The following is a 23,772-nucleotide window of genomic DNA, read 5'->3' as shown; positions in this document are numbered from 1 at the left end:
GCTTGAGTTGATGAAATCCATGCAAGTTGTAAACCGATAATTAAATTGGCCGTTTAAAGGAAAATTGGATGGTTCTACCAACCTAATTAGACTCCCGGAGAGTATTAAGGACCATGGTAAACATTTTGGTAATTTTTATTTATGGGAGAAAAATGTCAAAAAATTCCAAAATTGAAGACATCCACGCTTTTTGAGAAATTTAGAAGGTCTCGGGGCCCGGTGTTTAAAAGTCTTGAAATTTTAGGGGATACATTACAGGATCATATAATGCTGTTTGGAACCATATATGATCATTATTTGTTATCATAAATGTTCGTGGTAGGCCTGAGTTGATGAAATCGGTGCAAGTTGTAAACCGATAAATTGGTCGTTTAAACGTAAATTGGATGGTTCTACTTCTACCCACCCAATGGGACTCCCGGACGGTAATATGGACCATGGTAAACATTTCGATAATTTTTATTTTCTGGCAAAAAAAAGTCAAAAATTTCAAAATTGAAGGCTAATATCCACGCTTTTTGAGAAATTTTGGAGGATTCAGGGCCCGGTGTCGAAAAGTTGAAATTTTAGGGGATACATCTCGGGGTCATTTAATGCCGTTTGGAACCCTATATGATCATTATTTGTTGTTATAAATGTTTGTGGTAGGCTTGAGTTAATGAAATCGGTACAAGTTATCAACCGGTAAATAGGCCGTTTAAAAGCAAATTGGATGGTTCCACCCACATAATTGGACTCCCGAAGGGTATTAGGGACCATGGTAAACATTTCGACAATTATTATTTCCGGGCAAAAAAAATCTAAAAATGCCAAAATTAAAGGCTAATATCCACGTTTTTTGAGAATTTTTTGGAGGTTTCGGGGCCCGGTATTGAAAAGCCTTGAGATTCCAGGGAATATATCTCGGGGTCATATAATGTCGTTTGGAACAATATATGATCACTATTTTTTGTCATAAATGTTCGTGGTAGGCTTGAGTTAATTAATTCGGTGCAAGTTGTAAACCGGTAAATTGATCGTTTAAACGCAAATTGGATGGTTATACCCACCCAATTGGAATACCGGAGGGTATTAGGGACCATGGTAACATTTCGGCAATCTTTATTTTCTGGCGAATAAAAGTCAAAATTTTCCAAAATTGAATTAGTCCACGCTTTTTGAGAAATTTTGTAGGTTTTGGGGCACGATGTCTCAAAGTCTTGAGAATTTAAGGAATACATCTGGTGATCATATAATGCCTTTTGAAACCATATATGATCATTATGATGTTAGTGGTAGGCTGGAGTTAATGAAATCGGTGCAAGTTGTAAACCGCTAAATTGGCAGTTTAAAGGCAAATTAGATGGTTCCACCCACCCAATTGGACTCACGGAGGGTATTAGGGATCGTGGTAAAGATTTCGACAATTCTTATTTTCGTCCGAAAAAAAGTCAAAAAATTCCAAAATTGAAGGCTAAGATCCATGCTTTTTGAGAAATTTTGGAGGTTTCGAGGACCAGTGTCGAAAAGCTTTGAAATTTTAGGGGATACATCTCGTGGTCATATAATGCCGTTTGGAACCATATATGATCATTATTTGTTATCATAAATGTTCGTGGTAGGCCTGAGTTAATGAAATCGTTGCAAGTTGTAAACCGGTAAATTGATCGTTTAAAGGCTAATTGGATGGATGCACCCACCCAATTGGGTATTACAGACCATGGTAATAATTTCGGCATTTTTTTTTGTCAGGCTAAAAAAGTCATGAAATTCAAAAATTGTAGGCTAATATCTACGCTTTTTAAGAAATTTTGGAGTTTTCGGGGCCCGGTGCCTAAAAAATCGAAATTCTAGGGAATACATCTCGGGGTCATATAATGTCATTTGGAACCGTATGTGATCATTATTTGTTGTCATAAATGCTTGTTGTAGGCTTGAGTTAATGAAATCGGTTCAAGTTGTAAACCGGTAAATTGGTCGTTTAAAGGCAAATTGGATGGTTCCACCCTCCCAATTGGACCCCCAGAGGTTATTAGGGACCATGGTAAACATTTCGTCAATTTTTATTTCCGGGCGAAAAAAGTCAAAAAATTCCTAAATTGAAGACTAATTATCCACGTTTTTTGAGAAATTTCGCAGGTTTTGGGACCAGGTGTCGAAAAGAAAAGAGATTTTATTAGATACATCTTGGGGTTATATAATGACGTTTGAAACCATATGTGACCATTATGTGTTGTCATAAATGTTCGTTGTAGGCTTGAGTTAATGAAATAATTGCAAGTTGTAAGGCGGTAAATTGGCCATTTAAATGCAAGTTGGATGGTTCAACCCACCTAATTGGAAAACCGGAGGGTATTAGGAAATATGGTAAAAATTTCGGCAATTTTTATTTTCGGGCGAAAAATAGTCAAAAAATTCCAAAATTAAAGGCTAATATCCACAGTTTTTGAGAAATTTTTGAGGTTTTGGGGCCCGGTGTCGAAAAGCTTTGAGATTTTAGGGGATGCATCTCGAGGTCATATAATATTGTTTTAAACAATAAATGATCATTATATGTGGTCATAAATGTTTGTGGTAAGCTTGAGTTAATAAAATCGGTGGAAGTTGTAAACCGGTAAATTCACCATTTAAAGACAAATTGGATGGTTCCACCCACCTAATTGGACTGCCGGAGGGTATTAGGGATCATGGTAAATATTTTGGAAATTTTTATTTACAGGCGAAAAATAGTCAAAAAATTCCAAAATTTAAGGCTAATATCCACGCTTTTTGAGAAATTTTGTAGTTTTCGAGTCCCGGTATCAAAAATACTTGAGATTTTATGGGATATATCTCGGGGTCATATAATGCCGTTTGAACCATATATGATCATTATATGTTGTCATAAATGTTCGTGGTAGGCTTGAATTAATGAAATCGGTGCAAGTTGTAAACCGGTAAATTGGTCATTTCAAGGCAAATTGGATGGTTTCACCAATCCAATTGGATCCCTAAGGGTATTAGGGACCATAGTAATCATTTCGGCAATTTTTATTTACGGGCGAAAAAAAGTCAAAAAATTCAAAAATTGAAGGCTAATATCCACGCTTTTTGAGAAATTTGGAGTTCTCGAGGCTCGGTGTCTAAAAACTTCGAAATTCTAGGGAATACATCTCGGGATCATATAAAGTCGTTTGGAACCATATGTGATCTTATTTGTTGTCAGAAATGTTCGTTGTTGGCTTGAGTTAATGAGATCGGTGCAAGTTATAAACCGGTAAATTGGTCGTTTAAAGGCAAATTGGATAGTTTCACCCTCCCCATTGGACCTCCAGAGGTTATTAGGAACCATGGTAAACATTTTGTCAATTTTTCTTTTCGGGCGAAAAAAAGTCAAAAAATTCCTAAATTGAAGATTAATTATCCACGATTTTTAAGAAATTTCGAAGGTTTCGGGACCAGGTGTCGAAAAGAAAAGAGATTTTATTAGATACATCTCGGGGTCATATAATGACGTTTGAAACCATAATTACCATTATGTGTTGTCATAAATGTTCGTTGTACGTAGGCTTGAGTTAATGAAATAAGTGCAAGTTGTAAAGCGGTAAATTGGCCGTTTAAATGCAAATTGGATGGTTCCACCCACTTAATTGGACAACCGGAGGGTATTAGGAACCATGGTAAAGATTTCGGCAATTTTTATTTTCGGGCGAAAAATAGTCAAAAAATTCCAAAATTAAAGGCTAATATCCACGGTTTTTGAGAAATTTTTGAGGTTTCGGGGCCCGGTATCGAAAAGCTTTGAGATTTTAGGGGATACATCTCGAGGTCATATAATATTGTTTTAAACCATAAATGATCATTATATGTGGTCATAAATGTTTGTGGTAAGCTTGAGTTAATAAAATCGGTGGAAGTTGTAAACCGGTAAATTCACCGTTTAAAGGCAAATTGGATGGTTCCATCCACCCAATTGGACTCTCGGAGGGTATTAACCATGGTAAACATTTCGGTAATTTTTATTTCCGTGCGAAAAAAAGTCAAAAAATTCCAAAATTGAAGGCTAATATCCACGCTTTTTGAGAAATTCCAAAATTGAAGGCTAATATCCACATATGATCATTATATATTGTCATAAATGTTCATAGTAGGCCGGAGTTAATGAAATTGGCGCTAGTTGTAAATCGGTAAATTGGTCGTTTAAAGGCAAATTGGATGATTCCACTCACCCAGTTGGACTCCCGGAGGGTATTAGAGACTATGGTTAACATTTCGGCAATTTTAATTCTCGGGTGAAAAAAAGTAAAAAAAAAAAAAAAACTCAAAAATTGAAGGCTATATCCACACTTTTAGAGAATTTTTGGAGTCTTCGGGGCTTGGTGTCGAAAAGTCTTGAAATTTTAGGGAATACATCTCGGGGTCATATAATGTCGTTTGGAACCATATATGATCGTTATTTGTTGTCATAAATGTTCGTGGTAGGCTTGAATTTAAAAAATCGGTGTAAGTTGTAAACTGGTAAATTGGTCGTTTAAAGGCATATTGGATGGTTCTACCCACCCAATTGGACTCCCGGAAGGTATTTGGGACCATGGTAATTATTTCAGCAATTTTTATAACCATTGGGAAAAAAGTCAAAAAATTCCAAAATTGAAGGTTTGATATCCACGCTTTTTTTTTTAGAAATTTCGAATGTTTCGGGGCCCGGTGTCGAAAAGCATTGAGATTTTAGGGGATACTCTCGGGGTCATATAATGCTGTTTGGATCCATATATGATCATTATATGTTGTCATAAATGTTCGTGGTAAGCTTGAGTTAATGAAATCGGTGCAAGTTGTAAACCGGTAAATTGGTCGTTTAAAGGCAAATTGGATGGTTCCACCCGGCCAATTGGATTTCCGAAGGGTATTAGGGATCATGGTAAACATTTAGGCAATTTTTATTACCGGGTGAAAAAAAGTTTAAAAAATTCCAAAATTGAAGGCTTTTTTAGAAATTTTGGAGGTTTCGGGTAGAGCTGTCGGGACAAATCTGGTCGGGACAATTCTGATTAATTCCATAACCTATGCGGGTCGGGTTTGGGTTGGGTCATGCTTGATTCAGGTCACGTCGGGTCATACTTCTTAATGGGTTTGAGTCGGGTTTAGGTCGGGTTAATAAAAGGTCGGTTACATTCACGTCGGGTGAACAATAGGTCGGGTTTAGTTCGGGTTTTCACGGGTTAGGTTAATCTCGGGTTCAAGTCGGGTTCGGTTCAATTCAATAATTTGCGGGCTAGAATCAGGACAGGTCATTCTCGGGTTTGAGTCGGGTTCGGTTCAAGTCAATAACTTGCGGGTTATATTCAGGTCGGGTCATTCTTGGGTTCAAGTCGGGTTCGATTCAAGTCAATAATTTGCGGGTTATAATCAGGTTGGGTCATTTCCAATTCGGGTCATTCTCGGAGTCAAGTCGGGTTATGTTCAAGTCAATAATTTGCAGGTTACAATCAGGTCGGGTTCCACTAACTATAAATAGATAATTATCATTTTTATGAAGCTAATTATTTCCTTTGACTAACTATAAATAGATAATTATCATTTTTATGAAGCTAATTATTTTCTTTGACTATAATACATATGGTAATATAATAGGGAACTATAATTTATAATTTAGGAAGATAATTATCTCCTTTGACCGTACAGCAAATATATACTATATTTAACTCTTAAATTTGAGGATGATGCTTCTTTCTTTTGCTGGCCTAGACCGACTTGGTCTCCCTAGACAAAATGCTTTGATCAACAATAATAAGGTGGTCTAAATTGCATTTAAGGTGATTTGAAATCGGGTCAGGAACAATTTGGGTTGAATTTAGATTGGGTCAATAACATGTCGTGTTGATTTCGAGTTGGGTTAGTAACAGATCGAGTTGAATTTTTGGGTCGGGTTAGTAATAAGTCTGGTAAAATTTCGGGTCAGGTCAATAATAAGTCGGGTTGAATTTGGGTCAGGTCAATAACAAGTCGGGTTGATTTCGGGTCGGGTTTGTAACAGGTTAGGTTAAATTCGGGTCGGGTTAGGAACTGGCCGGGTTGAATTCAAGTCAGGTTAGTAAAAAGTCGGGTTAAATTCGGGTTTTGACGGGTTAAAACGGGTTTGGGTCAATTTCGGTTCAAGTCGGGTTCGGTTCAGGTCAATAAATTACGGGTTACATTCGGGTCGGGTCATCTCCAGGTTAGTTCATGTTCGGGTTCAGGTCTCACGTACTCGGGTCAACTCGGGTCTAGGGTGGGTTTCAGGTCGGGTTTGGGTCACCATTTTTTCGGGTTCAGATGGGTCGGTTAATAATCGGGTTTGAGTCGTTATTTCGGGTCGGGTCAACTTTTGACAGCTCTAGCCCTAAGGGTTAAGTATAGCAATTTTTTTTCCATTATTAGTAATTGCTTATTTGTAGTCCTAAAGTCTATATACATTATCACCCGTAAGTTTCTATATACATTATCACCCGTAAGTTTCTATATACATTATCACACATAAGTTAAATATTGAAGTACTCCATATATACCTAATAGTTAGTACTATTATGGCAAGTATTCATTAATATATATGACCGTTTAATAGGTTTTTTTTTTTTTTTTTTTTTTTTTTTTTTTTTGACGGGACCATTTAATAGTACATTAACGGTTAAGTTGTTAACTAACAATTAAACAAATAGCTTAACTCTAATTAAACCCTAAAATAAGAATCATAACCAGAGTCTTAAGTCTTAACCCAACAATTACTGACAAATGTAGTAAAGGAATTTAATCACATCTTTTGGGTTAGTAAAACCTTATAAATGTCAATGCATCAGATCTATAAACAACTTTCAAAGTTCTCAATCCCTATGTTTTATCTGCACACAATAGTCAGTTCCATTACTATTTTTAATTTCCCAACTTGATTTTATTATTTCATAATCATTCAACTATAATTATGCTGTATTTCCTACTGCCTTACACTACCGACCACTATAGGTTTAACTTTTACTTCTATCTCCGTTTCTTATTATTTGCAACAAAAGGGTTTTATTTGTGAGACGTAAAATATTTCTTTGTTGCATATCATAAGAAACGGAGGTAGTATTTTTAACCAAGATTTTATTTCTTAACTTAATTAATCATTTGTCAGATTAATTTGTACGGCTCAACTACTTGATCTTCCTTTACTTAGCTCACTCTTTTAAGTAGTACAATTAGTACTGCTGTTTTTTTTTATCACTTCAACAGTGAGATACCAAAAAAATAAAAAAACCTTCTGAAGTTAACAGAAAAATGAAGCTACTGCATCATTTTCTGATGAGTGCATGTTTCTGTCTGCTGTTTTTGGTAGTGACTGATGCAAGAACACATCCAGGAGATATAGAGGTGTTGAAAGATCTGAAGAGATTAATCGACTCGAAATCGATAACACCAGGATCATGTCTTAGTTCCTGGGATTTTTCTGTTGATCCCTGTGATCATGTATTCAGTGCTTATTTCACCTGTGGTATCAGGTGTGACTTCAGTCTTGCAGGACTAAGTCGAGTCACCGAGGTTGCCCTTGATGGGGCGGGTTACTCGGGTTCAATCACTAACATTACATGGTTACTCCCATATCTCAACACACTAGACCTCTCAGGCAATTCCCTGTCAGGCTCACTGCCTGAATCCCTTTCGAACCTGATTCACCTTCGACGACTTAGTCTGTCTAAGAACGCGTTTTCTAACTCCATTCCAACCTCACTTGGCTCATTACCTTACCTAGAAGAGCTCTATCTAGATCAAAATCAACTCAGCGGATCAATTCCCCCGAGTTTAAACAAACTAAGTCACCTTACAGACTTAGCAGTACAGCAAAATCAGCTTTCTGGTGAATTCCCATTTTTAGGCTCTTTAAAAAATTTGTACAACTTTGATGCAAGTGATAATAACATTTCTTCTTTTGGTACTACTAATCCACTTTCTCTTCCTATTTCCCTCATTTCCTTTTCAATGAGAAACAACAGTTTAAGAGGAGAAATGCCTAGAAATTTCTTCCACATGCAAGAACTCGAAGTCTTAGATCTTAGCTACAATGAGCTAAGTGGTGCAATTACAGGGGAAGTTTTTGATCTCCCATCACTTCAGCAACTCAATCTGTCTCATAATCAGTTCTCAGCCGTCAATTCGCCAAATGGTAAAGGGAAAAAAAGAGGGAATGTGTTAGCTGTTGATCTCAGCTACAATAAGATTAGTGGGTTGTTGCCAAAATTTTTAGCTGAGTTACCAAATTTATCAGCATTGTCATTGGAGCATAACATGTTTACTGGGATGATACCCCCAGTGTATGCCCTCAGGGTTGCAACGGCGTCGTTTCAACGTCTTTTGCTCGGCGGGAACTACTTATTCGGGCCGATACCAGACCCGTTAAAGCGGGTGGAGCCCGGTTCGGTGACAGTGAGTTTGGTTGATAATTGCTTGTATACTTGCCCTGTTACTTTGTTCTTTTGTCAAGGTGGTGAGCAGAAAACACTGATTCAGTGCAAAAGTTTAAGGCATGTGATTCCTTAGGAGTTTGATTTGGTAAATCATTTGGAATAGTTGAGATGTGCATAATATATATGCATGATCTAAGTAATCCTTTTAAAAGAAAATTAAGCAAGGATTTATGAAAATGGATACACAAAAAAAAACTAATTAGAAGCAAAAAAATGCATATTATATTATGCAAGTTAGGTTCTTTTTTTTTTTTTTTTGAAGAAAAATTTGCAAGTTAGGTTCTTTGATACATCTGCTCCCTATAAAAATGTGGAGTTTTTTTTAAATTTGTAATTCTGCTAATGATATCAAGTATTTACAGTTTTGTTGTGTTTGTTTTTGGGCTCTTGACCATAAAATCTTTGTTTTGTACTTTGTACAGTATTTTTTTTGGTACAACCTTTTTTTTTTTTTTCAATGAACAAGAACTCAGTGCTATGTTTCAGGGATTTTATCATTTGAAACTCTTAAACTTTGTCAAAATACTTCCACCACAAAATCATAAAATTTAATAATGTTAACATTGATTTAAATACAAGTAATTTTAGAAATTAGCAGGTGTAAAAATTCCATAAGTGTCGTTCTGTTGTTGTTCTTGTCAACAGAGCTTTGAAAGCAGGATACTTAAAAGGGTACTCTTTAAGTCTTAACTGCTGTAATTTTCTACTACGTTTTCGACATGGTGATAATTCTTCATTGAATCAACTACCAGCAATCGCCACCTTCCCATGCTTACCGAACACAGCTCATTCCATCCAAGGACTCCAATGGCAGTCATCAAAGTTTTCCTGTGGTTATTGTTGCTGCTCCTTTCCTTACCTAACACAACCTTGTTTTAATGTATTTGAATTTCAAGTGAAGAGCCATAAAATGACCAACAGCACGAAAACAAAGACATATATGAGTAGGGTGAAAAGAAAAGAATGGGCTGCCTAAATATACATCTACAAAAAGAATGATTGACAAAATTGTAAAGATACAATGAATTGTCAAAACAGAAGATATGAACAAATAGGTAGTTTCAAGTTTTCTGGTCCTTAAGTACACCATGTTTAACCCCCTAGCAAAAATTGGGGGTCTTAGAAGTTACGTAAACAATGTGACTACATCTTTCCTGTATCCTCTTACAATTAAAAGCCTCGGAATGTTTTCCACCAAAAGATCCAAGTATTCCATATAAAATATAGATGGGTGATGGACAGGAGGTGGCGGTAAGCTAACAAGTACCACAGCGGCCATTCTTGAGTATCTTAGCATCGTTGAATTCAACTTCAAGGTAGTGTAAAGAAACTTCTCCACCTGTTGCTCATTCACAACTACAGGTTTACCGTCAGCCATCAAAGGAGCGCCGTCCCTCTCAGCTGTTTCTTTCATCTTTGACATGTAATCAGAAACTCGACGTTGTGCAGCTGTAAATGCTTCAATTGACTCATCCTGTGCAGATCCACCATCTACCTGTACATCCCATGTTTTTATTGTAATAACAATTACTTCTGCCTGCATACGGAGATCATAAAGAAACTTCTTCACATCTCCTTTGAGGCCTTCGGCATCAGTTTCCTCCTCTGCTATGCAAAAGACTTGAATCTTGCAATTCTCAAAGCTCTCCTTAGTCAAGAGAAGCTGGGAGAGAAGAAGCATGAGACCACCATCCCTTACAATCCAATATAGATCGATTGTGCCAAACTGTCGTTGAAATACATTGGGCCATTCCTCAAGACCCTTGACAATGACAACTGCCTTGTTTGCTACAATGCAGTCGTTGATTATTCCAACAAAGGTGGATGGAATTTCAATTAGGTTTTCACGACGCCAAATTTCAGGGTACCGCATTACCACAATGTTAGGTTTGAGATTTCCAAGGCCCATGGTTTGGACTATGCCACGGAAGCCAGCAGACATATCAGGAGCGACCACTACTTCTGCAACACCCTCACACTGCTTGTATTCAATGTACGTACTCAACTGCTGGCAGGCAATTTTAGCATCTTCAGCACATTCAAGATAGTCCCCATCAAGGATAGAGACAAAGATTGACATTCCACGACCTTTCTTTTTCACACAATTTGCAAAATCTGCAAGTTTGGGGTGACATGGTACATTCTCTGGTAGCTTGCCCCAAGGCCGGCAGAAGATCAATGGAATAGGATACCAGTTCTTTGCATGCACCTGATTTGCTGAAATTGCAATAAAGTTAGGCACATGGTACAAATAGATTTTTTTATTTTTTTATTTTTTTGGGGGGCAAGGTACATAGATTACTTATATGAAATTAAAAAGGTATAAATAAAGTCCACTTCTTAACAAAACAAATTGCACGATCTTACATTGATCTAAATTGGTTTAGATATAAATGAGCAATTCATAGATTTGTGAACAATCATATTGAGATTATGACCCTCAACTGTAACCATCATCCTACAAAGTCAAGCACCATACCAAGTGGACAATTCTGACTGTCAGCAGATTTGAACAAAACCAAAAGCATCAATGCTGCCTATGATGATATGATCTAAAAGCAAGTGTTGGGTGATTGTAAATTTAAGTGTCAAACAGCTAACTGGTACTAAAAAAATTCTACAGCATCATATATGCTTAGCCTATGATCAATGTCCAAATTTTACTGATCCACAAACATAGATCTTTGACAAGAAAATGATAGCATTAGCAACAAAAAGTAGAATCCTTAAATCAATACCTCCAAGAGAACGAAGACTTCGAAGGGCAAGTTGAAAATAAGCACTCTTGAAACCATCACCCCAATCTCCTGCTTTTCCTTTGATGCACACATATTTGTATATAAGGCATGCAAGGGCTAGAGATACAATCGTGAATGACCACGAGATCAAGAACATGATCACTGCAGTACAAACCCTGAAGCGAATCAGATTTTTCCAAAATAAAATCAACCCAGATTACCACACAAATTCATTAGTTTGGAACAACAAGAAGCCTTAAATGAATCAGTTAACTGAGAAGACAGGGGAATGAAACATTGTGAAAACCATGTCGGTGTCTATGCAATCTAACAACAAGAGTCTTGCTTGGCGCAAATGCGCACCATTAGTTAGTTAGAGTAGCCAGTACAGGATTGCATAGATACCGGCACTTCTCTCAGCATAAAATATTCTGGGTAAAATTATTCAGTTTAGTTAGCACCTCTCACTTCCACTTCTAGTCCCTTTCCTTCCTCTTATAATGCTCCAAACCTCTTCTAAAGTTATAATGAGATGGAACTTTATTTGTTTGCTTTGGTCCCTCATCTTTTACCAAATATATATTTCTCGCACATCCATAAGATGTAGGATAATCTATGGTGGCAACTACAGCACCGCAAAGCATGTTTTCATGCAGCCTAGATGCCTTCTAAATTAGAGATGTACAAGTTCCTAATCATCAACCTTTTTCAGAGTAACAATTACCAAGAGATGCTAGATCATGAGTAAATTTAATAATAGTAATTAAAATAACCATACCTATGCAAATAGTTGCTCCAAAAAGTGAGAGGCTCCAATGATGAAATTTCCACCGCGGACGCCAGCTGGGAGCATCAAGAAGGTCCAGAAGGAAGCAGGATAAGTTCACACCCGCATAGCACAGCAGGTAAAACATAGTGATTGTGGGAGAAATAAGATCCAGATTCCCAATCACGACACACCCAAGACAAATGAAGGCAGTAAAGAGGGTAGCAATATAAGGCTCACCCCCATCAACTACTTTGAAGTAATTAAGAACAGGTAAAATATCATCATTTGCAATTGCAGCCAACAAGCGTGGAGCACCAGTCAAACTCTGAAGAGCAGCCCCCAGAGTTGACAAAATAATTCCCACATATATTATCACTGGAAAAGGCCAAGCCACTGTTGCTGTAAGTAACCTGCATAATATAAGCAGATATGCAACAAAGCAGTGAAAGATGTCAACACCCTATAACAGAGTAAACAGATAAGCAACAAAGCAATAAAAGATGTCAAAATCCTATTACAGAGTAAGGTTCAAGAATCCTTTAAAACTGGGATTATAAAATCCATATGTACCAGTGGAAATATATAAAATAAAATACACTATGATTCTTTTGTGAATGTTTCTAGCTCTTAGACAAAAGGCAACTAGAATTCGTATGCATCTTAATCCCTCCACAAGAAGTCATGTAAAGTTGACATCAATCTCCTCGCAATATCTAAATTATAGTTGTCTGCATACAGGATAAATTATTTTAGTCATTCCTTAACTTTGAATTTCTGTTCTAAATCCTAATACTACTGCTCAGAGGTGCTTTTCATCAATTAATTATATACCTAATTTCACAATCAAGCAATAAAATCTACAAGGATAAATCCATTATCATTTCAAAGCAAGGCTCCTCTGTGGCTTCTTACTTCCTAGGTGAAAAACAATAGAAAACAATAAGATAAATAAAGTAGGTAAGTGTATGTTAACAAAAAGAAGCAGAGTTTTATTTTTCACAAAGAACCTCCAAAATTGCCTAATTCAACCCTGTGACTATGGCTGGTTCAGATAACAATGAAAAAGTGCAAAAGCCAGACAAAGTTCAGAATCACACACCTGTCTGTCAGAAGCTTTTCCCTAGTCGCAAAAGCACCAAATACCAAAACTGAGATTAGATAGAGACCAGTGGTTGTGAGCTGTGAAGCCAATGTTCCAACAGGGATTGAATGCTGAGTATCTTTCAGTGAGGCAGAGCGATTTGAACCAGCCATGATACCGGTTACAGCAGGAAAGAAAAGGCCAACCAATGCACTGCATAGTCAGAGTGTATATTGAATAACAAATTAAACAGCAGTTCACAAATGAGCAATATTTTCTAAGCTAGAATGGGTAAAGGAGAAAAGGGGAGCAGTTAATGATGACATAACATGCAAAGCAGCAAAGTACCAATTTTTAAAGAGGCAAAATTTGTTAAAACATTTTTTGTGCCTTAAAGAGCAAGAGTGCTAAACATATGGCATGTATATGGGATGAACTAGGTTCAGTATAGTTATATGAAAGATTCTCTTGTATCCAGAAGGGGCTAAAAAACTCTAGAAGCCAAAGCGTGAAAGACAGTTCCGTTGGTAATTTGGTGGTGCACTATGAGAAAATAGATTCCCCTTGTATAAGTTTTAATTAAAGTTGTCAAGGCATTTGCATAGCTGGAATCAAGTATTGCTTTTGATCATTAGTTGACTCTTCTTGGTATTTTAAATAAATTGTATCATGATAACCTGAAGGCATGAATTTATTAACCTTAGCCCTCTTTTGCATATACTCTATATAGGATTGAACCATTAATAAATCTAACCTAAAATAGACCTTCCAATAATCCCCTAACTTTTTGACCCTGATACTAACTTTATAACAAATACTACCTCAGTCCCAGTCACTACACCTTGTATTATGCACTACTTGTCTACTCAACGATCAAATTAGTGCCCTGGAAAATTGTGAAGGTCAAACTGTTGCTATTAAATAATGGAAAAGGTAGTACTAAGTACTCCCTGTGTTCCCAAAAAGATATTCTCATATAGAATAAGGGAAACCAATGTAAAGGCTATATGACGGGATTCTTACATCCTCTCTCCTAGAATGTGCAAGTGATGAAAAGAGAAGAAAATTGAGGATAGATGGGTCAATTTCTTTGGGTGGCTAGTAAAGGAAGATGGTGGGTCCAATAATGAGGATACATTGGGGATTAAACCATATTCATGAGGGTAAATTGGGGAGAAAAATCAGTCAAACATGGCAAAGAATCCAAAAGGAAACATCTTTTTGAAACACCCAAAATAAAAGATGGAAACAACTTTTAAGAACAAAGGGAGTACTAATTGTAAATATTTGTTGCCTTTACGGGAATTATATAACCAAATACTTCCACAAATAGTAGAATTACATATCTTACAGAAACTCTACAAGTATATAAGTATACATGATTGTAAGATTAGTATCAATAAAACTATTGCAACTAAAATTTTAAGATTCCATATCCTTAAAATAGTTATAGGAGAGGGGGTGGTGGGTATATATGATTGTAAGATTGGTCAAAGTTGGCTGACTACTTCCAACATAGAAATTCTCATTACCAGAAATTTCCTACTATACCAATGATAACTTTAACTTTTGATTTTTTTTTTTTCTATAATGAATTTTATTTGATTAACAATAAAGCCTTAATAAAAACAAATAAACACAAATCACCTTCAATCAATAGTACTACAGTACATCCATCCATCAAAAAGCAGTAGCTAACCATCATAGGAATTGTACGGCTTCTCTTCTTTTACAGTTATGCATACACAATTTTCCATTGAATTAAATTTTAGGCAATGGAACAACAAATACCTGATGAGCTAAGAAGTAATAAGCTAGCTCTGTGCAAAACTTACACACTTAACTACACAGCAACAAGCACTATAGATTCTGCTTAAAGCTTATTACCTTTAACCACTCAAATCAAGTTGAATGACTGTTGAAAATACTTTTACTAAGCTATAAAATAATCTATCTAGAGTTCCAGGCTGGGAAACTAAAACAATTGTGATTCTGCATGTTTGCTTTGATTTTTAAGAATTTGAACCACAAGTTTTCCTATAATGACCATATACAAAACATGCTCATTACATGGAAAGTTGCACATGGGCGTCAGTAAGCAACAATAATCACCTATGTAAGTTAAAATACAGTCCAAAGGCTCCCTTGTAAATTTGTAATCAAATGGGAACCATATCAACCAAAATTTATATACATCATACAATGTTAGGTTGAAATATTTACCATGTGAATACAAACAAGAATGCAAAAGAAACAAGAAAAAAGAATCATAAAACATACTTGAAATTCCAGTAGGCCGATCCAAGAGGATCAGGTATGCCAGCTTCATTAGTCATTTGGTAAGCAGAACTCCAGTTGTCTTTGAATGTTGTTAAACTCATGCCAGTTATTCCCTCTGTGTAAAGCAATTTAAGGGCCCAATTCGCCAAGCAAAGAAAAACAAAAGGAAGCTCCGTAAGCTAAGTAATTCTTCAATGTTGCAAAGACATCCACATGTCCATGCACCCGCACTGCATATAAGTGCAAACATATAGACAATTCACACAGACTGCATCTTTTAGACAACAAACATGCATATGTAATATATATTATTTCCACATGCAAAAGTTTCAACAGTCACTGAAACAAGCTTTAATGCATTGCAGTTTGCAAGGTTACGAATCAGTACACAAGCAGGTACGTAAATCGACTCAATACAACCATAAAAAAAAATTAACATCTTGGAAATCTAATAAAAGAGTAATGCTAGATCTAATTGCAGAATTGGTGTCACCCTACTTATATAGTTTAATTATCTTGATTCAATCTAACAGAGCGAGAATATTTAATTTGCAAATACGAGAAGAATGTAAAAGCACACGCACCAACAGGCTTGTCTTTTCCAGATGCAAATATTCCAACAAATATGCAGAAAATTGAGAGCAAAACTGGAATGAGGAAAGCAGGTGCAACTCGGTTGATCATCTTCACACCACCAAATACTATAAAACAGAGGATGATGGTCACAACAATCCCATAAATTTGTAGATCATGAACACTTGGTTGATGTATGGGGCTGACTGTTGTTCCATTCACCTTTGTAATGGTCTCTGCACAAAAATAAAACCACAGAAGAAATATTTAATTCAGGGAAAAAGATATTGCAGAAACAAAAATGGCAAGGACACTCAAACAGTACACACGATAGGTAATACTTTGTCTAAAGATTGAACATGAATGCTGGCACAAAGATGTAAATTGCTATAATGATGCCAGTTCGTTTCTATTGCACACCCCTTAATTTTCTCCATCTAAGATTGGGGAGATTGAGGGAAGGTGAGGTGATTTTTTTTTTATTTATTTACATGTTATGCTTAAATGCTTTTATGTTAGATATAATCAAAGATTTATATCATGCATGCATCTCAAGTAAAATCTCCAGCCTGTTGCTATAAAATAGAGATATTAGGGGTTAAATAATATTATGTGTAACACTGTTATCAAGTCAAGTTTGTGTCAAAGCCTCGAAGGTTGCAAACAAACCAAAATTTGTGCTATTTGAGGTAATTTTCCCTGACCACAAACAAAGCATTAAAATGACCAGCTAATAAAGGTATTTATGGATGCAAACTACTGAAAGTCAGGTCTAGGCTATCTAAATCCCCAAAACCTCCCGCCACGAAATCCCCAGGAGCACACAAGCTGTGATCCTGGCTCAAAGTCTACCTCCCCATGATTCCAACATCAGGCCTTCTAGAAATCCAGAATAACCCACATAAAGACAAACATATCAAGCACAGGCATGCAATATATCATCTCTTATTCCACAGTAATATATCATCTCCTAATTAGTACCTGTAAAAATACCAGCACTTGGAACAGCACTAAGGAATGTTTCAACAGCTCCCAATACGTAACTGGGGACAAAACAGAGAAACATATAAAATAAGTCACAATAAACAATGCTTGCAAGTCATATAAGGTAAGCAGTGTAAGCACTCACAGAGATGCAGCGACTGCAGTTCCTAGAAAAAAACAAAGTCCAATGCTGACACCAACTTCTGGACCAAGAGCACGACCAATGAGATAATATGGCCCCCCACCCTGTAATGCACAAATACAAATTTATTTCATTTCATACTATACAAATATATGCATTGATTTCACAACTATATGAAAATGATTCCCTAAAATACATGCAATTATTAACAAATACAAGTACATGCCTCCATAATTGCATGAAAGCTAATAAACATCAAGAGATCTTATTACCAAATTGATTTCGGACAAAAGGGAAAAATACAGATTGCATATTATATATAATATAATGTATAAAATAAACTATTGCTCACAACAAATTCAGACCCAGGAAACTGGTGGATCAAACATTCAAATTGGATTCAGCTGGGTCACCATTTAATCTCCTACCAGGTCATAACTGATTTATACTACATTACTGGTTAGGTACAGACTTTCAATTCAACCCATAAAAGGTTAAAGTACAGGTCGTAGATTGATCAGTCTTATAAGGTCGTAGGTTGATCAGTCTTATAAGGTCTACGGGTAATAATTGGATCAATATAGCATTGCTTCTCATCAACATGCAGCCAGGTAAGTAATTATTTGGCTTAATGGTAGTTCAGCCCAACAACTAAATTTGCATATGCAAAAAGATACCTATGAATACAATCTTCGTCTGTTATCAAACAACACAAACTAGTTAGAGTAGTCACTGCTAAGTTTACCTTCATTGCACCATTTGTTGCAATTGCACTTAATGACACCGCTGTCAAGAATGTACACATACAGCAGAACGACACGAGAAATAAGGACTGGCCTATGCCTGCCATACCAACAATCCTGTAAATGCACAAAATAAAGCAAAAGGAAAAATGGCTCAAATAATTAAAAGCAACCAAGGGGGAGAAAGAAAAGTAAAGAAATTTAAATAGCTTAAAAATAAAAATCTAATAATTAAATTAATCAAACTTTTAAAAGAAAAGACTTGATACCCAAGCCCTGCCCGTGTAGCTATTGAGTTTTCATCGAAATCAAAGTATAAAAGAAGCAAATTACCAGGTAAACCGGATGTAGTATATGATTCCCAATATATTTTGCAAGCATGGCAAAAATACTCCCATCAAGGTTCCCAATTTGACATCAGCATCCTGAATAAATATTACACATCAACATGTTGCAAAATGTAATCAGGATTTATGCTATGAGCAATAACTCACACAGAGGGATAATAATAATCAAAACAAAGGCAACTATTTTTAGACCAAAATTTAACATACATAAAAACAAAATATTCTTGTTTCTAGTAACTACCCACAAGAAAGATCTGAGCCCACAATCAAGAGTAGCTTCTTAAGTGCAACGAACATATAGGTCCACTTTTGTAAAGATACATTCCGTACCATAACTCTAAATGACTTAAGAATGCCCGCCAAAGTATGAAGGCAGCTTGAATATAAAGTGCTATTAAGAGTTCAAAATAGTGGGACTCCAAAATGCCACCTCATGAAAAGGGTGAGAGCAACCCAAACAAATGTTTGACCCTACATTCCCACTAAATTGTACCTTGTCAAGTACAGGGCAAGCAAACTGGATCAATATGAAAGATGCATCCACTAGTTTATTTCTGGACAGTGGAAGAACACCAAAGGATAGAGGACAGACAGGAAAACTATTTGTGACAGCAAGCATATTAGGAAGATTGAGCAGTTGAGAAGTCGCAAATTGAAAAGTTTTTGACAATTTCTGATTTCCCGGTGCACCCTATAAAAATTATAGATATATGTCTATAACTCTATAAGAGAAGCAATCCTAATTTCTTATATCTGAGTAGTTTTGACCCCATTATAAAGCTATGTTATCATTATAGATGTCTTCAAAGTTGACCACTGTTTCTTGGCAATACTTCACATGATTTCTTTAAAATAAACAACAAAGGAATACTTGGCAAAACAAAAGGTGTAGAGGCTTCATGTATAGATAGCATCACAAAGGAAAAGAAAATAGTGGGCTGCCTACGACTCTCTTTTCATCTTGTCTTATTATTCCCTCATTACAAAAAGCTCGCTGTATAGATAACGTCACAAAGAAAAAAAAAAATCATGGGCTGCCTACAATTCCCTCTTCATCTTCTCTTATTATTCCCACGTTCATGTTGTCCTTTTATTCTTATTTATCCCTTCCTCTCAATGACAAAGTTAATAACTACAAACTGAAAGATATGAAAAGGCATAAAAAGTGCAGAAAAACCAGAAGTGACAGAAAAAAAATGCTAGATAAAATACCAAAATACCTTTGGACGCTCAAGCATAATAGACACATCCTCCCCTTCTCTAGGACTAGACGGGGCATGACTCTGCTCTCCAGTCATACTGTAAAAATAAATCACCAAGGCACAAATCAAGGTTCCATTACAATAAGCTACCAAGAGAAATTAGGCCTATCTTTTGTCAGAGGAAATCAAGAAAATCTAGTTAAGTAACAGTGCCAGCTATAGGCATGACCGCTTGAGCACCTTGAGCAACAGCTTTAAAAGGCCCCACATCTTTTTTATTCTTTTTTTAAATTTTGATGTATAAAAAAAATAAAATAGACAAAATTATATAAAATTCATGCAACATAAAATGTATGATATTTTGTCGATGTATCACCTATGAAATACGACTCTACTGTTTAGGGTCCATTTTTTAGTTTTCGCTTTGGGCCACGAAATTGTCCGAGATGGCACTATAAAGTATTTCAGAGTCCCTGATAACAAAGTTGTTTTAGTAATTGAACTTTATTTGCCACATGCGGTTGGGATGGTTTTTTTATCGTAAGAAAAAAAGAACAACAAACTATAATAAAACACAACAGTTAAACTAAACTGCATATTCCCATTGCTAAGCTAGGCCAAACCAAACCAAAATGATACAGCTTGTAATTTAAACAACAACATGGGAACACTTATACTTCCAATCTTTATTTCATCATATTGAAGCCTGAAGTAAAGGATAGTATTTGATAGTCAGACAATGGGCTGTTAAAATTTAAACCACATATTAAAACTAGGAATGGGAAAGCAAGTCCATTTTGCAGCTCCTTTACAATAGCCTCATACAACTAATAAACTGAAAAATAATGAAATAATATGAAGATCCAGAGAAAAGAGGAGGGAAAAAAAAACAACGGAAGACACTTTGTACCTTCTAAGGCCTAAAATATTCACGAGAGAATCAAAACCAAACAATTCCAGTTTTGACTCCCTGTGAGTACCATTTACATCAGCATGTGAAGCTGACGAGCTTTCACTCCCATCTGGCCTCATGTCTTCCTCTGTGCTGACATTCATTTTTCTGCCAAAACAACAAAATGGCAAGAAACGTATAAAGCATTTACTAGTTGAAGCTTTCATCTAAATTCACTCAACATTACATTTGTGCAATGTTACCAATATATGCTTCAGCAGGGTACAGTAAACATCAATAGAAATCAGAAAACTTATCAACAAATTAAAACATGCAATATGATTCACGTGAGCAAACAACAATCAGGCACAACACTATAATCTAACGAAAAGATCCCGCTTACCGGGGGTAGTTAACAATCCAAATTTTTGTTAAGAAAATAAAATTGTGTTAATTGTTTAAAATTTTAAATGAAAGATCTCCTTGCATCAATAACGGACAGGAACTCAACTCCTAAAGATCCAACACAACAGCTGAGAGTAATTTGGCTGGCTCATCGAGGTGCTTATGGAAGCATATGTTGCAAGATATAGAGATATAGCTTCATTAGAAGTGTTATTTGTGCCCAAATCCAACAAAGAAGTCTGACCGACCCTTAACCCAAAAACTATTAATCCAACTTAATAATAATTTAAAATTCAACTTGATCCCAAAGCCAACACAAATCTGACCTGACTTGAACAGCAAATTCTTAACTCAATACCGACTGAAAAGGTTCAATTTACAAGTGTGCTACTTACTTTGTAATCTGCAAAGGTGCTACATAAAGGTAATAATCAAGTCAACCCACCTCCATAGACAAAGTGCAATCTAGCTTTTCTGTATCTTAATTGAAACTAAATGGGAAGCCTTAAATTGAACGCAAATACAGCTAATACTAGCAGTACAAAGTCTACAAACCCACTGGAATAGGAAAGAACGGGAATTCAACTCGTCTTGTGCTCCGATTACAGAGCAAAGATAAGCAAATGGATCTTGAATTGGACATTACTATACCAAATCATCACAAATCTTATACACCTATCTCAAGCTCGATTCAAGACCATCCCTCCATTAATACAAATCAAATTCATAAAACTTCGTCCCTTATATAGTGTATTAAATTACCACATTACAATAAAATCAACCAAATCCAAGCAATTACAATTCAATCAACAAAATTAACTGTAATAATCTAGCTCAAATGAAATGTATACATATCATCAACATAATTTAGCTCAATATACTTGCTCAAATATAAAATTCAGTCATTCCAATTCCAATCAAAAAAATTAAAGAAATAAGATAGAAAAAATTCAAACCTGAAATCGACTGCAAATATATTCTGGGAAATTGAAGCCGAAATTCAAGATCGTAGATCTAGGGCAACAACAATCAGTAGAAAAACCTTATTCAAATTACAAAAACCAAAAAATGAATCTTAAATTGAAAGAATACAATATAATGTGATTGAATCATAGTTTAATTGAAGAAAAATCTTACCTGTGAACAAATTTGACTATTTAACAAAATAATACAAAGAATTCAGCGAAATGTGATGGAGATCGAAGAAAAATTCAATTCAAAGGTCTAAACATATTCAAACCAACTACGATTATTCAATTTAAATGAGTTGATTAAAATTCTCTCATTTGGTCTGCTTGAAATTGAAGAAATGTTGAAATCTCAAAAAATATTTTTTTTATTTTTTTATTTTGTTTTTGGAGAAATAGATGAATTCCTTTGCTTTAATTGGACATGTTATATGTTGTACGGAGTACTTTATTTTCTAGGTATAGTTTTTTTTTGTTTTTTCTTTTTTAACGTTAGTCGATCAATATTATTAAATCACATCAAATTCCGCCATAGTTGTGAAACATTATGTCTAGTCACTAAGGGTCTGTTCCGATTTACTGAATTGAATAGAGTTGAAATGAATTGTGTCCATTCAAAACACGATTCACTAACATTATGTCTAGTCACTAAGGGTCTGTTCCGATTTACTGAATTGAATAGAGTTGAAATGAATTGTTTATAAAAGAAGGAAATTAGTAAGTAAACTGAAGTGATTGTAGTTGAATTGAACTAAATTGAAATTAAACTGAATAGAACAGGCCCTAAGTTTGCTAGAGTATTACCCGCCCGACGCACATGACAACAAATAACAGACTGAAACTCGACTTTCAATCTCTCGATATCCTCATAGAACAATATGAAAGGAGAACAGCCCAATGTCTAATTGTTTATGGTCTGCACAACCGTAAGAGCATCACACTCAACTACTCAAGTTAGATCTTTGTGAAGCCTAGCTGACGAGCAATCTGGACACCAAATTTAGCAGCAACCACCTCAGCTTGTTCCACCTGCCACTTGATATTCACTCTTTGCGTAGTAGCAGCCACCAACGTCCCAATTAATCCCTCAACGTCGTATTAAGGTTTCGATAGTAATAATGGAAATTTTTCGATGGTAATATTAAGATTTACTTTCTGTAATTTAAAAGGGGGGGGGGGTCGTTTGTTAGTTACGAGCTCTTACAATCGATATGTTTGTACTAATCACTTCATAGCTATTAGTCGTGTTTAGTGAAAAGTTGAAAGTTGAAACTGATTGCATTAGTTGATTTTGACTGGCCGATTGTAATAATAGATTTGACTAACTTATTTTATTAGCTGATTGTATAAAAGTGTTTGGTAAATAGCTGATTGTTTAAAGTTGTCTGAGTATATGAAATGATCAATAAACTAATTGGGATTGTAGGTAGTTGTGTTTGGATTTCAACTAAATGGGGTACATATAAATGTCATTTCACCTTAAGATATTGAATAAGCTTATTTAGTGGAATAAGCTCTTTAAATAAGCTTCCCACCAAACACCTTGAATTAGCTTATTTAAGGAGTAGTCCACAAGCTAATGTTGGTCAAATAAATTGATTTTGCTCAAATAAGCCAGTTATCAAACACAACCTTGTGATCAAATTTTTTACGAAGTATAAAACAATATTGTAGTATGTTTAGTTGTTCCCGTAAAAAAAATGTTTAGTTGGTTGATCTAATTTTTATTTTTAAAAGAAACATTATTTAATTACGTTTTTTATTACGAAAATTTTATTTAATTACTTAAGAGTTTATTTAGAGTCGTTCTTATAGTCTTACCCCTGTTATGCATTGTCTCTCTTTATCTAATTGGTACTCTATTTTACGGAGTACTAAATTCATTTACAAATGCATACTTTTATGATTAAATACAACAAAATTATTTCAAAAAAGAATTTTATGTCCAGAAATTTGCTTAAAAGGTCAAGTGATCTATTAATAATATTAGCTTGTAGATGAAAGAAATTAAACCTATATATGATGACTGAATTTTTTTATGACATACCAGTAGTGAGCTTCAAACCACAAAAATTCCAATTGTAATATGTAAGCAAATTGGAATATGAGGTTTAGAAAGGTTTGAATTAATCAATTACATTTTAAATAACCCTAAGATCGGCAAAGTACCATAGTGTCTCATATTGGAGGATTCAACCGCAATAAGGTTA

The 23,772-nt window shown here is 35.4% G+C and overlaps 2 protein-coding genes across 2 annotated transcripts; one reads left to right on the top strand and one right to left on the bottom strand.

Moving 5' to 3' along the window:
- The first annotated feature begins 7,254 nt into the window (after positions 1–7,254).
- Positions 7,255–8,553, top strand: LOC145640614 (uncharacterized). The gene has a single exon (XM_081691865.1). It carries the CDS (start codon positions 7,255–7,257, stop codon positions 8,509–8,511), a length of 1,257 nt encoding a protein of 418 aa, XP_081547991.1. The 3' UTR covers positions 8,512–8,553.
- An 864-nt stretch (positions 8,554–9,417) lies between these two features.
- Positions 9,418–21,925, bottom strand: LOC145639369 (cation-chloride cotransporter 1-like). The gene is made up of 14 exons (XM_081690598.1): positions 21,732–21,925; positions 21,551–21,608; positions 20,208–20,357; positions 19,316–19,394; positions 18,082–18,173; positions 17,751–17,865; positions 17,009–17,109; positions 16,861–16,922; positions 15,891–16,115; positions 15,307–15,421; positions 13,045–13,239; positions 11,955–12,355; positions 11,177–11,338; positions 9,418–10,655 (listed from the first exon to the last, which is right to left on the bottom strand). The coding sequence occupies exons 3-14, from the start codon at positions 20,351–20,353 to the stop codon at positions 9,565–9,567; spliced, it is 2,784 nt and encodes a 927-aa protein (XP_081546724.1). The 5' UTR covers positions 20,354–20,357; positions 21,551–21,608; positions 21,732–21,925; the 3' UTR covers positions 9,418–9,564.
- Positions 21,926–23,772: the final 1,847 nt, after the last annotated feature.

The sequence above is a fragment of the Chenopodium album genome, chromosome 7 (genome assembly GCF_948465745.1).
Source record: "Chenopodium album chromosome 7, dcCheAlbu1.1, whole genome shotgun sequence".
NCBI lineage: Eukaryota > Viridiplantae > Streptophyta > Magnoliopsida > Caryophyllales > Amaranthaceae > Chenopodium > Chenopodium album.
The sequence above is the reverse complement of the archived record's forward strand: the minus strand, read 5'-3'. Positions and strand labels throughout refer to the sequence as shown.

Bases quoted from the DNA above. Each gene is read 5' to 3' on its own strand.
- LOC145639369 (XM_081690598.1), bottom strand. From the start codon at position 20,353: ATGAATGTCAGCACAGAGGAAGACATGAGGCCAGATGGGAGTGAAAGC. The intron at 19,395-20,207 runs GTACAAAGTGTC...TTATTTTTACAG, and splicing joins AATATTTTAGGCCTTAGAAG to TATGACTGGAGAGCAGAGTC. The intron at 13,240-15,306 runs GTATGTTTTATG...CTGACTATGCAG, and splicing joins TCGGCCTACTGGAATTTCAA to TGCATTGGTTGGCCTTTTCT.
- LOC145640614 (XM_081691865.1), top strand. From the start codon at position 7,255: ATGAAGCTACTGCATCATTTTCTGATGAGTGCATGTTTCTGTCTGCTG.